Source organism: Opisthocomus hoazin, chromosome 23, assembly GCF_030867145.1.
Source record: "Opisthocomus hoazin isolate bOpiHoa1 chromosome 23, bOpiHoa1.hap1, whole genome shotgun sequence".
NCBI lineage: Eukaryota > Metazoa > Chordata > Aves > Opisthocomiformes > Opisthocomidae > Opisthocomus > Opisthocomus hoazin.
Genome location: NC_134436.1, coordinates 12,138,502 through 12,154,616, shown reverse-complemented (window position 1 = coordinate 12,154,616; position 16,115 = coordinate 12,138,502). Strand labels below are relative to the sequence as shown.

The window sequence follows — 16,115 nt, the reverse complement described above, 5'->3', positions numbered from 1 at the left end:
CTTCCTCTTGCTGCGCAGGGAGAAGGCCGGGTGGTGTACGTCAGAAACCTCTCCAGCAGCATGAGCTCCAGCGAACTGAAGAAACGCTTCGAAGTGTTCGGTGAGATCGTGGAGTGTCAGGTCCTGTCCAGGACTAACAGGTGGGTGGCGAGGGAGCATGAGGAGATGCAGGGCGTCCCCGGGTCCGAGGGCACGGGGAGGGCTGGTGGGACGGAGGGACGGTGAGGTGGAGGGCTGCGGGCGCAGTGCTGGGCAGAGCCACGCCAGAGGGGCTGCGGCGCCCGTTGCATCTCGAATTCCTGCTCTGCTTTCTCAGGGGGGATAAATACGGCTTCATCACCTACCGGTATTCAGAGCATGCCGCCTTATCTCTGAAGAACGGCACCTTGCTAAGGAAGAGGAACGAGCCTTCGTTCCAGCTCAGCTCTGGTGGCCTCGGGCACTTCTTCTGGACCAGATACGGTGACCTGGGTAAGAAAGCAGGAGCTGCTTTTTCTGAAGCGTGTCCTTTATCAGCACAGAGCTGTAATGGCACATTGCACTGCTGAGCCCTAGTCATGCAAGGATCCTAAACCTCTTTAGAGCCTGCAGGAAAAGCCCACCGGCTCTCCTATGGCTCGCGTAGCTGCTCTGAGCTCAGTCGAGTGGCTTGGGAACCTGGGGGGGAGAAGAGACGCAGCTGGCATGAGGACCCAGAGTGTGTTGGCTGCGAAACGTAGCATCACACCCCGAGGCTGCTGGGTCTCAGCTGACCACAGCCCATGCTGTCTCTGCTGCGTTTCTACACGGTGCTGGACACTTTCCAGCAGAGAAGTCCCTTCCCAGCCATTAGAGAAGGCAGTCAGCAGCATCTCGTTAGCCCAAGAGGTGATCTGGGCCGTTTGCTGCTCCGCAGGACGGATTCACCACATCGCACACGCGCTGCTGAGCCAAAATGACGGCACCGAAAGGCGCTGCCGTCGCATTAACTCTTTCTGTGCTGTGTGGGCTGCTGCATGCCCTCTGGCCTCACACGCGCTGGCCAGGGCCTCGCTGGACCCCATCCCTCAGCGGGTGGAGGGGCCGCAGCCTGGCCCGAGGGACAGGAGCGAAACCCCGCGCCAGTTCCGCACGAGAAGTGGGATCCAGGCTTCACCCAGCCCCTGTGGCCGTCACCTTCAGGTGTTTCACAAGTACCATGCATTTATTCCTGTACCCGCTGCCGGGGGCTAAGTGATTCTGGTATCCCGCTTCACGCGTGAGGGACTGAGATGCAGAGGGTAAAGCCCTAAGTCTTGACACCCAGTCTGACACAAGTACTGCCCGATCCTTTGGCACCTTGCAGTAGCTCCTCTGCTCGGAGCAGCACTCCCTCTGACTTCGGCTGTGGGCGCAAACACCCGGTGTTCATCTAAATAGATCCCAGGGCCTCTCGTTTTGGGCACGGAGAAGAAACAGAGAGCACCCTGTGATGAAGGTGTAGGCCGGTGGCTGCGCAGCGCTGTGGGGCGGGGGGCCAGAGCTGCCCCCCTGCGCAGGGGAACACCCCCCCCAGCGCTCCTCAACTGCGGGTTTTTGCAAGGTCAGCATTTGCCCTGTGCTGCACAGCCTGGCTCGTTAGAAGCATAGAATCGTGGGATGGTTTGGGTTGGAAGGGACCTTAAAGATCATCTAGTTCCAACCCCTTGCCATGAGCAGGGACATCTTCCAAAATCCTGTCCACCCTGGTACGGGTGAGACGGGGGGCCGCAGGCGGAGGTGAAGTGCAGCCGTGCCACTCACGGCCCGTTCGCAAACACACCCAAAAGGGTTAAGCTGCTCTTAAATAAAGCAGCCTTATTTCTGGCGTTGGCTGCGTTTCCCAGGCTTTGCGGTGGCACTGTTTGTTCAGCTTCTGACGAGGGGCTGGGGACGGGCACGGCTCCCGCGGGGACGGCCCCGTGTCGGCGCCCGGCATTCGGCTGCATCCGGCAGATTTCTGGGAGCAGGCATCCCCGGTGTGTGACCGGCCGGGCTGGGCGCTGCCGCAGCCCCTCTGCCCGGCAGCTCCGTTTCGGTGGGGGCAGACGGCACTGTCCCCGCTCCCTTGGCCGTCACCGCCTTGTCCGGGCTGGCTTTGCGGTGCCGGGACGCGGCGTGCCGGTCGCAGGGGAGCGAGCGGAGCCCCTCCGCGCCCCAGTTCCCCTCCCTGACCCGTCTGCCTTCTGTCGCTGCCGTCCCCAGATTGCGGCGCGGAGGAGTCCTCCCTGGCGCCGGTGAAAAGCAAGTACGAGGCCATGGATTTCGACAGCTTGCTGCAGGAGGCCCAGCTGAGCCTGCATCGGTGACAGCCTTAACCTTGGAGGAATACCTCAATACCTCAGTCAAGGCACTTCCAATATGTTTACGTTTTCAAAGAAATTATTCAGTCTATGGAAAGCGAGAGAGAGCGAGAGAGCGAGAGCCCGCCCGCACGCACGAGAGAGAGACTGCTGTCCCTTCCGATCGATGTTTACATTGAACAAAGCTGCTTCTGTCTGTGAGTCCCCATGGTGTTGATGTCTCACTGCCACACGTTAGTCCCCCCGCTTCTGACTGGTTGTTTTAGGGTGACCCTAGGAGCCCCCGGTCCCCCTTCCTGACACCCCCTCCCCCCTTGTGCTCCCACCGTGGAGTTGCAGCTGTGTTCACCATAACATTTTTTTGTCCGTAGTGTGTGATGATGAAATTGTTAATTGTGAATAGAATCAGGATTATAAACTAATTTTTAATAGAAGAAGAAGAGAAAAAAAGAGTATATACTTAAAAAATGTATTTATGGCTCAGATGTACTGTAATTCAGATTTATTGTACCGCTTCCTTGATTTTTAACTATGCACTGTAATGAGGCACTTGCCACTCAGCAAATGGGGGTCAGAGCAGAGTCGCGGAGCCGGCGTTGCCCCGTCCGCCGCGGAGGCAGCCGCCCCCCCGCCAGCAAACCGGGGTGCTTGGCGGTCGCGTCGGTGTTGCCCGCTTTGCCGTCAAAGCCATTCCTCTTGCTCGCGCGGCCCGAGCCCCGGAGTTCTGCCGCCCCGCAGGGTTGCGGCACCCGATGCAGGCGTGAACGAGAGGGGTGGCGGAAGGATGCTCTGCGCGGGGGCTGCGGGACCGATGCCTGCCAGCCAGCGCTGCTCCGGCCCCGCGCGGCCTTTGGAGCCAGGAGAGAGGGGCCGGGGGTCCGGCGCCGGCCAGGCTCGATGCGGTGGGTGCTGCTGACACCGCCGGCGGGTCCGTGTGGGGGAGCAGGCTCCTCTCTGTCCCCGCGGGGGGCTGGGGGCCGGCTGGGCCGAGCCGCCTGCTCCCCGCTTGCTCCCACCCCCAGCGAAGCGAACAGGGAGTGAAGACCCTCCTGCGATCGGGGGCCGGCAGCCAGCCCAAAAGGCGGCGGGGCAGGGAGGGTACCCGGTAAGCCATACACTTCCCCCGCACCCCGGGGGCACCCGGGATCCGTCCCCCTGCCCACCGGCACCCCGTGGCACGCTCGCCCGCTCTGCCGCTGGCAGCGCTGGGCTGGGGGCGTGCTCGAGCAGCACCCCTGACATGTGCTCGCAGACTTGCCCCGCGTCTCCGGGCGAGGCGGGATGGAGAGGGAGCCCACCGCCAGCTGCAGCAACCCAACCACCCGCCAGCCAGCGGCACCATCTTCCCGAGGGAGCGGGGATCTCGCCGCTCCTCAAGCCATTGCCATCGCCTCCATTTGTTTTTCAGACCCAGAGACCACTAGGGATTCAGCCATCCTATGTAGATAGAATATTATAGCCTTAACTCTGCCAGTAGATAGATTAGAGTCTCCGGGGGTCTCCCCTCGACGTCACTTAGGGGTTTTACTCTCATTTCCCTGGCATGGGTACTATTTCGTCTTGCAGGGAGTATGACCAAAGCCTCTGAAACTGCACGAGGTGCGATGCCGAGAGCCTGAGCCCCCCGTGGTGGCCGTCGGCTCCGGAGCCGTGTGTGCGGCTGGTCTCTGGCAGGAGCAGGAACGCTGGCAGGGCCGACACCAGCACAGCTACCCGGCTGTTCCCCCTGTCTTCGGGGACGCCGTGGTGCTGACGACAGCCCGCCCGGCAGCGCGAGGGCCCGCAGGCACCGGTGGGTTCGAACTGTGGGTCCCCAGCCTGCCGCTGGTGACGATCGCTGTCAGGGAACGGTCCGTGTGCCATTTCGGTCGCCTCAGCAAGGTTCGGCGTCTCTCCCGCTGCAAGCTCCCTCCCGCTGCTCATCCCACCTTGGCAAACGCGAGTCGCTCTGGCCGAGACTGAGCATCTGCTATTGGCAATTGCCTCATTGTAGCTTTGCCTTTTTCTGTCCTAGTATTTCCTCACAACGATGATGTTTACATGTGATTGCTATAGAGCTTATGTAGAATGTATATAGCGACACATTTAGGGTGGGTAGTACTGTCCTGTGCTGTGCTGATGTTTTTCAGAAAACGATCAATCCAAAAAAACAAACAAACAAACAAAAAAAAGCAAAGGAAGTGGAATTCTTCCATCTCCCGCTCAGCCGGGGGCACCCAGCCCCCGTGGCCGGGCCCCGCTGGGGATGCATCAGGCATGGCGGAGAGGAAGGGTCAGTGCAGAGCCGGGGGGCTCCACAGCGGGGGAGCCTTCTCCTGGGCTCAACTCAGTTGCTTCCCAGGCCTCGGTTTTAGTGTACCCAGATACAAAATTTCGCATTGTTTTTCTGCGGCTGGGCGCCCCAGGTCAGCCCAAGCCCCTGCCCGTGCCTGGCTTCTGGATATCGAGGCCGGTGCTCGGGAGGGGGAGGGCTCGTCCCGCACAGAGCCGATCAGTACTGCACCCATAAGGTAGGACTAGAGATGCAATAAGTGGTCTTTGTGGTGCCTGAAGCCTGTAAGTGGGGTTGGGTTGGTTTTTTTATCTTGGTTTGGGGTTTTTCCTTTTTTTTTTTCCTCCATTAAATTGGGCTGGTTTGTTTTCCCTATTCCCTCAAGCAATTTGTCCAGGACATAGGCACGATGCGCAGAGGTGAGCAAGGTGCAGAGGCACAACTGTGGCTGGGGCAGCCGCTGCCTGCGCCTGCCAGCCCATCGCTGCGACAGGGAGAAGTGGGGGCACCTGCTGCCTGCCCCGGGCTGTGCTGCCTGCCCCGGGGCTGTGCTGCCTGCCCCGGGCTGTGCTGCCTGCCCCGGGGCTGTGCTGCCTGCCCCGGGCTCTGCTGCCTGCCCCGGGGCTCTGCTGCCTGCCCCGGGGCTCTGCTGCCTTCCCCGGGCTGTGCTGCCTGCCCCGGGCTGTGCTGCCTGCACTGGGGGCTTCCCCCAACTTTTAGGACTGGGTGAGAATGGAGGGTGTTCAGCTCAAAAAGCACAGGTCTGCCGGGTCTAGAATCCCTCACACAGGGTTTGTGGTGAAAAATAAGTTTCCTCTTGATTTTTTTTTTTTTATTTTTTTTTAATATAAAGGTGTCTTTAGCTCGCGGTGCTCGAGTTGGCAAAGGGGCAGGAAGGAGGGCGCGGGCAGAATGGGCAGGTGACTGCGTCGAATGCTAGCGGGGATGCAGGGCAGGAGCGAAGCAACGCCAGGCACTGCACGGGGAGCGGCAGCCGGGGAAGACAGAGGCCCCCGGCGCTTGGCTGGGGCCGGGGAGCGGGGATCTCCCGCCGGGAACCGGCTTCACGTCCGGCCCAGCCTGCGGCATCGCGGCGGGTGCCCCAAAAAGGGAGCCTCGCGCCCCGGCCCCGTGGCAGCCCTGGGACGCTGCTCCCCGCCGGTGCGAGGGCCGGGGCTGCGGGGCGGGGGGACCCTGCCTCGGAGAAACGTGGGGAGCAAAAGGGCGTATCATGGTAGGCAGTAAGTAAGGAGGAGATTTATTTTTTAAAAAAATATGTGGCTATACAATGCCCTGCAGTAGTTTCCTGCAGGTACTGTGGGGAAAAGCTGAATGTGAAGAGTTTCGCGGCAGAATGCCCCTTTTGCCTTTTTTGCACAGAGCTGCCCCAGAAAAGCTCGCTGTTCAGGGTGGGGTACCGGCGTTCCGGCCGGAGCCCGGTGGGTCCCCGGGGCTCCGCGGGAAGGAGCACGCGCGTCTGAGCGTCGGGGCTGAGTGCGAGGACAATCCCGGGTTTAGGTTTGACGCTGCCCCAGAGCGAAGGTCCGTCCGTCTGTCCGTCCGGGCTCCTGCTCCGCGCCGCGGGCTGGGCCGCACGTCTTCTGCAACGAAGCGGCAGCTCCATCGCCGCGCTGCAGTCTGTGACAGAGCGGCTGGTTTCAGCCCCGGGCCACACAAAGGAGCATTGCAATTGCAGACCAGTGCTGCTTTTTGGTTTTTATTTTGGTTTTTCCTTTCCCTTTGGAGGTGTGCTGAATACGGAGGCACATCACGGTTCGTAGCTGCTCCCCGACGCCCGTTCTGTTCCGCGGTGCCGAGCATCGCGGTCCATCCCTGACAATCTCCAGCAATACGGAGCCAAACGCAGCCTTCGGGTTTCACCCCTCTGCCCTCGCCCACCCTGGGGTCGGGGCAGCGGCGGCGGCCTGGCCGTGGTGCCCACGGCCACGGCACCGAGCCGGGAGCCGCGCGGCGGTCATTGCCGAGCCGGGGAGGGAGGGAGGGAGTGTGTGCATGTGAGAAAGAGAGAGAAAGATGAAACTGATGCATTTCTTGAGAAAGGTGTAAGAATTTCACCTAAAAAGGGGCACATCTGCTTTGTTATTTATAAAAAAAGAAAAGGCTAAATTCTGTCTTTTTCTTCTTCTTCTTTTTTTTAAGTAAAAGGACACTGCTAATAATTACTAGGGGCCAATTCTGCCTCCCTGCCCAGTAAGGACTACTTAACTCTGGAATTTTCTTCTTGCAGAGTGGAAGTAGCGGAATTGATCCCTCTGTGATTAAGAATCAGGTTTTTAGTCTGTGGTTTTGTGGTTTTTTTAATCAGTAGCGTTTTTTTTATATTTGACTTAATTTTTTCCCCCGGTTCCGTTCCGTCGTGTCCTTATTTATGTAACATGCTTTGACCCTAAAAAATGGCATGGATTCTTATGCCTTTGCTTTATTATTATTATTTTTTAAAAAAAGAGATTTATTTCTAGTGCGATTTACCTGTCTACCTTCTAAACCGAGAGAACGTTTTCCTGTATTTTTACATTGTCAGATTCTATAGTTTCATAGATAATTTAACCAAACCGCTCGATGTACGATCTGTATCTATCCGGTGGGTATAAAAGCTCTATTTTAAACCGTGCAAGCACTTCAGAACTGGCTGCTTTTTCCGGACCCCCCCGGCGCGGGGTCGCTCGTCCGCATCGGAGGGGCTGCAGAGCGCTGACGGGACGGGCACTGACCGCACGGCCGGCGCGGACAGCTCCCCGCAGCGACCGGGGCGCGGGGCCCGCCCGCCCGGGGCCGCTCTGCCCGCGGGGCCGCCCGCTCGCTGCCGGCTCCGCTCCCGCCGCCAGTCCCCAGCCGCCGCGGCCCGAGAGGAGCAGTGGCCTGCGCGCCGGGGGAGGCGGTGACAGACCCCCGCCCCGCCCCCCCGGCCCCGCCCGCCCCCTCGGCCCCGCCTCCTCGGCCCCGCCCCCTCGGCCCCGCCGCCTCGGCCCCCCTCCCGCGGCCCCGCCCCGCGGCCCCGCCCCTCACCGTCCCGCCCCCTCCCCGTGACCCCGCCCCTCACCGTCCCGTCCCCTCCCGCGGTCCCGCCCCGCCCCGCCCCGCCCCGTCCCGCCGAGGTCACGCCCCGCCCTTCCACCGCCCCGCCGCGACCCCGCCCCGCCCCGCCGGTTTCGGTTTCCCTTCCCGCCGCTCCTTCCCCGTTCCCGGTCGCCATGGCCGCGGCGTCCGCCGTGCCCGGGCTGGCGGAGGAGCTGACCTGCGCCGTCTGCCTCGGCCTCTACAGCGACCCGGTGTCGCTGCGCTGCGGGCACAGCTTCTGCCGGGGCTGCGTGCGGGTGGCGCGCCGCCGGCCCGGCCCCTTCGGCTGCCCGCTCTGCTGCGCGCCCGACGGCCCCGCCGGCCCCGACGGGGAGCCGCAGCCCAACATCCAGCTCCGCAGCATCGTGGAGCGCTTCCTGGCCGCCGCCGGGCACGAGCGGGACGCGCCGTGCGGGGAGGGGCGGCCCGAGGAGGGGGTCCCGTGCGACTTCTGCCTGCGGGAGCCGCAGCCCGCCGCCAAGACCTGCCTGAGCTGCGAGGCCTCGCTCTGCGCGGCCCACCTGGCCCGGCACCGCGCCCTCAGCCCCCGCAGCTGCCACGTCCTGACCGAGCCCTGCGACGCCCGGCTGCTGGCCCAGCGCAGGTGCCCCCAGCACGGCAAGCTGCTGGAGTGCTTCTGCGAGAACGACTCGGCCTGCCTCTGCGCGCTCTGCTGCATTGCCGGCCTGCACAAGAACCACAAGGTCGTCGCGCTGGAGGAGGCTTTCGGCCACGCGCAGGTGAGAGGCTGCCGGGATGGCGGCCTGGGTGCGGGCGGCACTCGGGAAACCGCAGGTGGCTGCGGCACCGGGGTGAATCGCCCCCCAGTTCTCACACTCGTGCGCTCAGAAAACCATGGGCATCCACAGCACGGGGGTGAAACGTCCCCCAGGTCTCACACCCGCGCACTCGGAAAACCATGGGCGTCCGTGGCACAGGGATGAAACGTCCCCCAGGTCTCACACCCGCACGCTCGGTGCTCGGCAAACCATGGGCGTCCATGGCACAGGGATGAAACGTCCCCCAGGTCTCACACCAGCACGCTCGGTGCTCAGCAAACCATGGGCATCCATGGCACGAGGGTGAAACGTCCCCCAGGTCTCACATCTGCACGCTCCGGACGGGGCTGCATCTCCGTCTTGGGGCGCTGGGCTTTTCTTCCTGGTTTTGCCCCAGATTGCCTCTGGGCTCGCCCCGCGGGTAACAAGAGAAGGTGTCGTAGGTGCTCGCTGCCCGTCCTGAGGAGCCAGGCTGGTGGGACCGAGTGCGTGTGGCCGTGCCTTCAGTCCTCGGTGCGCTTTCCCACCGGAGGGTTGGCCTGAGCCGCGTTTGTGCCGAGGGAATTAATGACGGAGTGACTGGAAGGAAGCTGTCGGCACTAGAAGTAGCTTGGCATGTGGCTGTTGCACACAAACAGTTTACAGCTTCAAATCGTCTCTCTCCTGCTGGTAGCTGTGGTGTTTGTTCAGGGATAAACCTCCCAGTAAACCTTTACGTTTTGATTTATGCTGAGAGCAAACCGCGAGCAAACTTTTGGCGGGTCTAGCTTAACCTGTTTCCATAAAATGGCTGATCTCATCCACGTGTGTTGGTCCTTCCCTGACATCTCCCTCCGCTTGTTTTTCTAGAGTATTCTTCCTGAAACTCTGAAAACAGTGAAAGCACAAGAAGCTGCGCTGGCTCAAAGCATAGCAAACCTGCTGAAGCAGGAGGAGGAAGTGAAGGTTTGTTCCAGGGTCCCCTACCACTTTGGGGGTGGTTGCAGGCTGGTAGCTGGCGAGATAAGGTTTTCTTTTGCCCTGCCCCAGATCACGGGTTCCAAAGCTTTTTTAGTTCCCGGGTGGTTTCTCAGACATTTTCTAGGCTTATTCGTTGGGGGAGGATGATGAACAACCTTGTTATCTCGCTTTAGTTTCCAACGGACCTTTGAGCTTGAAAGTTGCTGTTAAGGCCCTGCCTCCTGAATGGCGGGTGGTGGCTGGCGGGGTTTTTTTTCCCCCAACCTTACTTAATTCGCAGGCTCTAAAATATTTATGGGAAAGATAAAGACCATGTTGTAGTAATTTTTATTCCTCTTTACAAGAAATCCCTTTAGATTAGCCTGCGGTTCTCAGAAGTTGGTAGGAATGAGGTTAAAAGATGGCCCCAAAGCGTCTGGTTTTGGCTCCTGGCACGAATACCTACCTAAAAGCTGTGAAAGAGCAGGGAATTTAATGCAGCTCTTCAAATCCTAGGTCATTCTGCTTGGGCAGAACTGGTGCTTGCCTTCCTCCACCAGTAGAAGTGACGGGACTAGAAGTCCTGGCCCCAGGCAAGGGAAACGTTGCCTTCTAGTCTGAAGATGACAAAACCGTGCGTGTTGGCAGCGTCCTGTCTGGCAGCGTAACCGCCTTCAAACAGCGACAGCAGCTTGGTGGAGGCGGGAAGCAGAGAAACTGTTTTTCCTCACCCATCCTTAAAAGGACCAAGGGCAATGCATCTGTAGAAAAATACCGGTGCAGAATAAGGAAACACATGCCCAGTGGAAAGTCTTCAGCAAGCATCGTGCAAGAAAGCGCTACTTTTTCATCTTTTTCCAGTCAAGTGCCAGGTGCTGGGGGGGGCCACTTACGTCACTTGGCCTTTCTGCTGCCAGTGGGACATCCCGGTTTGTTGTCATGTGGAGAGGCACTAAGTTAGTAGTTACTTCTGTCAGCCCAGAAAAGACCAGGCTCCTCCCTGAGTGAGAGCTAGCACAGAAAAGGTAAGGTTCAGTCCCTAACAGCTTTGAAAGTGTTTTCTTCATAGGCTAAGGAGAGCCTGAACAGGAGTCGGCTGGAGAGCCTCTTCAAAGAGATGCATCAGCAGCTAGATAACAGAAAAGGAGAGGTCCTGAAAATTCTCAGTCACAGCGAGGAGCAACAGCTTTCTCAGATTCAGATGCACGTACAAAAGCACAAAGAGGAGAAGGATGCAGCCAGCCGTGACGTACAGGAGCTGGAGGCCCTGAGAGAGCAGAAGGACCTACTTCTTTTCACCAAGGTACCTAACGGCATCTCCGATCCCGGAGGCCCTCAGCTCTTGGGCTGGCCTTTGCCTGCACTCTACTAACTCTACTTCCAAATGTCTTTTGCAGGCTTTTGCAGAGATTCGAGCCAGGTAAGCTCTTCCTGAGGCGGTGCACTATTGCGTTTCGCGTTGCTTCGGGTGGCACAGCGGTGCGGGGCTGCGAGCGCAGCCTGCGCGCACGGCGGGACCACCGCTCCCCGGGCTGGCCCTGCCCGCCCCGGCGGCACGCCGGCTGCGCACGCTGCGCCTGCGTCGCGAGCGAGGGGTTGGGTCCCTTAGAGAACTGCTGCCAGTGCTATTTGCAAGAAAAGATTACACTGAAAATTTATGAAATGTGATTTTATGAAGCTTGTTGGCAAGGTTCACCCTATCACTTACCAAGTGAATGGAATACAGAATTGGGATTAGGATTGAGGTGGAATGATTCGTACAGAGACTGAAGAAAGATGCAAGGGGCAAGGGACGCCCTCCCGCTGGGTCACAAGGTTTGGAATGGACTCCCTCGCTTTCTAAACTCCTGCTCGGAGAGGAGCCTGGGTGCGGCTGGACCCAGACTTAGCCTCGGGCCACAAGGGTTTGTGTCTAAAGGATACGCCTAGTAGCAATTCAAGGTGTGCTCACAGTTAGAGAGAGAGAGAGAAAATCACAGAAATTTAGCAGCAATTAAACACTGTTTAACTTGGCATCTACAGAGTTATTAAAAAGAATTCACTACTACAATCACACTAATAGGATATTGTGCCTTGAATCGATTCACACGCACGTAGACAATACGCATAGGTAAAGGTACCTGTTAAAATTCCCCTCGAGTTCGGTGAAATACTCACTTTGTCCGAAAAATGTTGACGAGATCTGGGGTTCTGGGAAGAGGCCACTTGGAGGGGGACTTCCCGGTGAAGCTGCGGAGGGAGGGGAGGACAGAAGGCGCTTTCTGCATCTCCAACGGAGGCTGGGCGTGCAGCGGGGATGCAGTCGTTGGCTCAGGGATGGGCTCGGTGATGACTTGCTGCTCTACTGATGTCTTTCTGCATGTTTTAGGAAACGCAAGCCAGTTCCTAACACCGCTACTGTAAAGCTGCCGACACCCCCCATGATCTTCGATGAACTAACAACAGACAATACTCTGAGGATTTTCCAGCAATTCCTCTCAGACATGCAGTCCATGTTTAAATCACCACCTGGTAAGTGACCATTTCGCTACGTGGCAAGCAAGACGCAGAACCAACAAAACGTGTTGAAGAAAGGACTGTAAAAAGACGTCAGGCACACAGAGTACCTCTAGAAGAACGGATTGCTAACACTGTGTTTGATTATTTTCACATCTGTTTACATAGAAGGGTTCTTATCTTGGGCTTCAGCGCTTTGGGACATGCCTTGAATACGCCCTGTTAAAATGGGCTCTGGGTAAAGAGGTGCTCACGTCCTGGCAGCTTTCTGGGAGGGGTAAGAGAATAGAATAGCAACACCTCTTCTGTCTGTAGTGTCGCTTTGGCTCAAAGCACAGAGGAAAGCTGAGAACTCGCCACAGCAGCAGCAGGTGGAGTTTGTCTGGCAACGTAAATAACCTACTCTTTCTATGTAAATAATTCTACTCTTTTGTAATGCTTCCTAAGATCAACCTACAGTCCTGATGCTGTGCACGGTGGGATGCTTGTCCACCTGAATCGAAAAAACTAGGGTTTCCTTCTTGTTGTTCTCTTGGTGGTACTTGAGCCCTTGCTGGCGGTGAGCCTAGGGTCAAGACGGGGACCGCTGGGGTGGGAAGGCTCTGTCCAGAGCATGTGCGGCAGCGTGTGGCGTGCACATCTACCTGGCTGCCATGCCGTGCTCGCCGCCACTCCCGAGCGCAGCCTCTGCCACCCCTGTGAGCATAGTCCAGACCTGTTCGGGCTAGAAAGCCTCAGATCCAGGTTCTCCTAATTATCTGTGCTGTCTGAGCGATTTTGGTTAGTTGCTGTTTGAAGTAACTTCCAGAGTAGAAAATGCCGCAATATTGAAAGCATTATGTGCAAGAGGAAGTCTGAATAAAAAACATTCTACAAATTCCTGAGTGTAGAATTAACTTCTTGTGACTGGCCATGCCAGGAAGTTTTGAGAGTTCTAGAAAATAACTTTAAATGATGCTAAGCAAATAAGCATTTATGAAGTGGCTGTGCTACTATTCACACACTTCTTGTACATGGAAATGTCGTGGTTTGGCCCTGGCTAGCAACAAAGGTCCACGTGGCCATTGTATCACCGCTCCCTCCGCTGGGGTGGGGAGGAGAATGGGAAGAAAAAGGCAAAATAAGGGCAGTTTAACAGAACAGCAAAGGAAGTGAGCAGTAACAACAACACTGGTAAGAACAAGGGGATCGCAGGGCAGCTCTCTCGCTGCCCGACGCCCAGTGGCTCCGGACCCCCGATTCACCTCCTCCGGGCAGCTCCCCCCCTCCACACTGAGCATGACGGCACAGGGTATCGAACACCCTGTTAGTTTGGCCAGTTGGGGTCAGCTCGCCCGGCTGTCCTGGCTTCTTGTTAAAATTAATCCTGTCCTAGCCGAACCCAGGACAGGATGTTAATCTGGGACGATTTAAAAAAAGCCTAATGAAGATCTGCAGGACAGTGATGGAAATCTAAAATGTAAGAGTTGCTGTATTTGGAAACAAACAGCAGAAAGACACTTTAAAATTGTGAAAGCAGCATTTCTTGAGATGCGATATCAATCCCCTTTGGAATTACATAGCAGCAGCTAAGAGAGGTGCAGAAGGTGTTTCAGTTAACAGGTTTTTAATGACTTGGGTGGGTTGAACTTGAATTGGATGCCTTGGATAGGATGACTTGGCTTGACTTGGATGACTTGGATTGGGAAAGCTAACTTTCAGCAATGGGGATGTATGCAAATCTGCACAATTATCTATTAATCTTAATGTGGTTTTTTTTTTTCTTTCTATAGTTCATGAACATCTGACTTCTTCAGTGCATCAAGGAGGTGGAGCTGCTCACAGTAACAACGTAGTCTTTCCATTCCCTCTCAGTTCTTTAATATTTGGGATGTCAAATGCATACAGTTGCATCCCACACGTGCAGAGCAACCAGAGCTTCTCGGAGGGCTGCCACTTCTGGGAGGTGGACACCAGCAAGGCGAGGTGCTGGAAGCTCGGGATCATTCATTCCAACTTTGAGTGCTACCTGCAGATGTCCCATGATCAATTCCACGTGTTCCTAGGTCAAACAATGATCAGAGCAAAGGACTTTTCTACAGCCCTCGAAGTGGTCAGGGTAATGCTAGACTGTGGAAGAAATACACTGTCATTTTACAACGCGTCTGTCAAGGACAGAGCTCCTGCTGAGAGCCTCAGGCTTATAGAGACAGTGAGCATCCCTTCAAACTATCCTGTCCATGCTACCTTCGGCGTGTCTGACGGCCCTCTGACGCTCCTGTAGCGATGTGGGGACAAGGTGCTGGTTTGTATTTCCAGGCCTCGGTGTCGGGACTGCTGCGGGCGGAGGCTGTGCTGAGCTGGCGTGCTAGAAATTGGGTGCTGAGCTGCTGTGACAGCTCGTCTGGGTGAGGGCAAGGCCTCTGTGGGGTATGTCACAGCACACTGCCGCTTACTGCAGAGCTCCTCTCTTATCTGCTGTGTGAATCACAGTGGCAGGACGGTTAACTTGCACTTTTTTGCTGAGCTCTATCAAGTGCTGTGTTGGCTGCACGTTATTAAAGTAATTTAGCTCGCAAAACTCAATGACAATCTAGTTTATAAAAAAGGTGATGACGCAACATTAACTGCTACAGAACGAGGCAGCAGCAAGGCTGCTCTTTGCTCTAAGGCATCAGCTTTTACCTCTGCCCTCGTCCACCCCGCCTGCACAACCTGAGCCCTCCGTTGCCGAAGCAAAGCTGGCCTGGGAGGCGAGTAGAGACTGGGCGGCAAGACACCTGGGTTGCGCTCTGCTGCTGCCCTCCCCTGCAAGCTCTCGGATTACTTACCTAATTCTTGCCTCAATTTTAATTTTCTCTTCACCTATGCAAAAATCTCACAGCAAAGGGAGTAATCATCCAGACTACATCTCCCCTCTTTTAGTTTAAACCCCTTACCCCTTGTCCTGTCACAGCAGACCCTGATAAAATCCCTGTCCCCATCTTTCTGACAAGCCCCCTCTGAGTACTGGAAGGCCGCAGTAAGGTCTGCCCGGAGCTCTCTCTTCCCCGGGCTGCCCAGCCCCAGCTCTCCCAGCCTTTCCTCGCAGCAGAGGGGTTCCAGCCCTCGGGTCATTGCTGTGGACTGCCACAGCTCCAGGTCTTGCTGTGCTGAAGCCAGCTTCTCATCCCCCAGTACGCCCATGTCCTTCTGGGCAGGGCTGCTCTCTGTCCCTGCATCCCCAGCCGGTACTGAGGCAGAGGGAGCTCCTGGCTTACCCCAGCCAGGCTCGTACTCTTCTCACCCGGGGTGAGGTGAGAAGCGCCTGCCGTGGCTTCCCAGAGCTGTTTGCAGGTGGAGCCCAGGACGGGAGCGGATCTCCGGCCGGTCGCAGGGCGGAGGGGAGGGAGTGCGGTCCCTGGGCCGGGTCTCCAGCCGGGGCACAACGCCTTTCATTTTCGTTGCTCGCAGGCTGGCTAACAGGCCATCTCTGGAGCCATGGCAAAAGCTGAGGAAGGGTTTGGAGGGGGTGCCAGCCTGGAGGACGAGCGCGGCTGTCCCATCTGCTGTGTCTGCACAGGGACCCCGTGTCGCTGAGCCGTGTCCACAGCTTCTGGAGGCAGCTGCCCAGCACAGCCCGAGGTCCTTACCCCTCCCTGCCCCAGGTGCACGCTCTGGCTGGGGCCCATCCTGGAGCTGCAGAAGAATTTCCAACTGTGCAGCATCGTGGAGGCGTTTCTGGCCACCGCTGCCAAAGGACAGCAGGGCAAGGGCTCTGCAGAGAGCGAGACAGAGGCGGTTCCCCATGGCTTCTTCCTGGTCCATCCCAGCCAGCGGTGAAAGGATGGGAGGCAATGGCCTCAAGTTGCGTTAGGGGAGGTTTAGATTGGATATTACGAAAAGTTTCTTCACTGAAAGAGTGGTCAAGCACTGAAACAGGCTGCCCAGGGGCAGTGGTGGAGTCACCGTCCCTGGAGGTGTTCAAAAAATGTGTAGATGTGGCACTTCAGGACATGGCTTAGCAGGCGTGGTGGTGTTGGGGTGACGGTTGGACTTGATGATCTTACAGGTCTTTCCAACCTTAATGATTCTGTAATTCTATGAACACGTGCCTGGCCTGTGATGCGTCCCTGTGCCCGGCCACCTGAACAAGCATACGCCAAGGCTTTGTGCCCAGCGGGCATGGCAGCGTGGGGCCTCCGTGCCCTGCCTCTGGGTCCAGCTGCGGTTCCTGAAATGCCCCAGAATCGGCTGAGACTGAGGAGATGAAATGCGTTTGCTGTGCTTGCT

At 57.4% G+C, this 16,115-nt stretch overlaps 2 protein-coding genes across 4 annotated transcripts in view; both read left to right on the top strand.

Annotated features, from left to right (window-relative positions):
- The window catches only part of PPARGC1B (PPARG coactivator 1 beta), a 49,469-nt gene extending 42,262 nt beyond the window's left edge, over positions 1-7,207 (top strand). For all 3 annotated transcript variants that reach the window (XM_075442024.1, XM_075442023.1, XM_075442025.1), the window contains 3 exons: positions 19-140; positions 317-471; positions 2,203-7,207. In XM_075442024.1, the coding sequence (XP_075298139.1) occupies positions 19-140; positions 317-471; positions 2,203-2,306 (381 nt within the window). In that variant the 3' untranslated portion in view covers positions 2,307-7,207. The remainder of the gene's footprint in view (positions 1-18; positions 141-316; positions 472-2,202) is intronic.
- Positions 7,208-7,730: 523 nt separating this feature from the next.
- LOC142364023 (E3 ubiquitin-protein ligase TRIM62-like) lies at positions 7,731-14,390 on the top strand. The gene is made up of 6 exons (XM_075442221.1): positions 7,731-8,390; positions 9,279-9,374; positions 10,438-10,671; positions 10,766-10,788; positions 11,737-11,879; positions 13,637-14,390. The coding sequence occupies exons 1-6, from the start codon at positions 7,785-7,787 to the stop codon at positions 14,125-14,127; spliced, it is 1,593 nt and encodes a 530-aa protein (XP_075298336.1). The 5' UTR covers positions 7,731-7,784; the 3' UTR covers positions 14,128-14,390.
- The last annotated feature ends 1,725 nt before the right edge of the window (positions 14,391-16,115 follow it).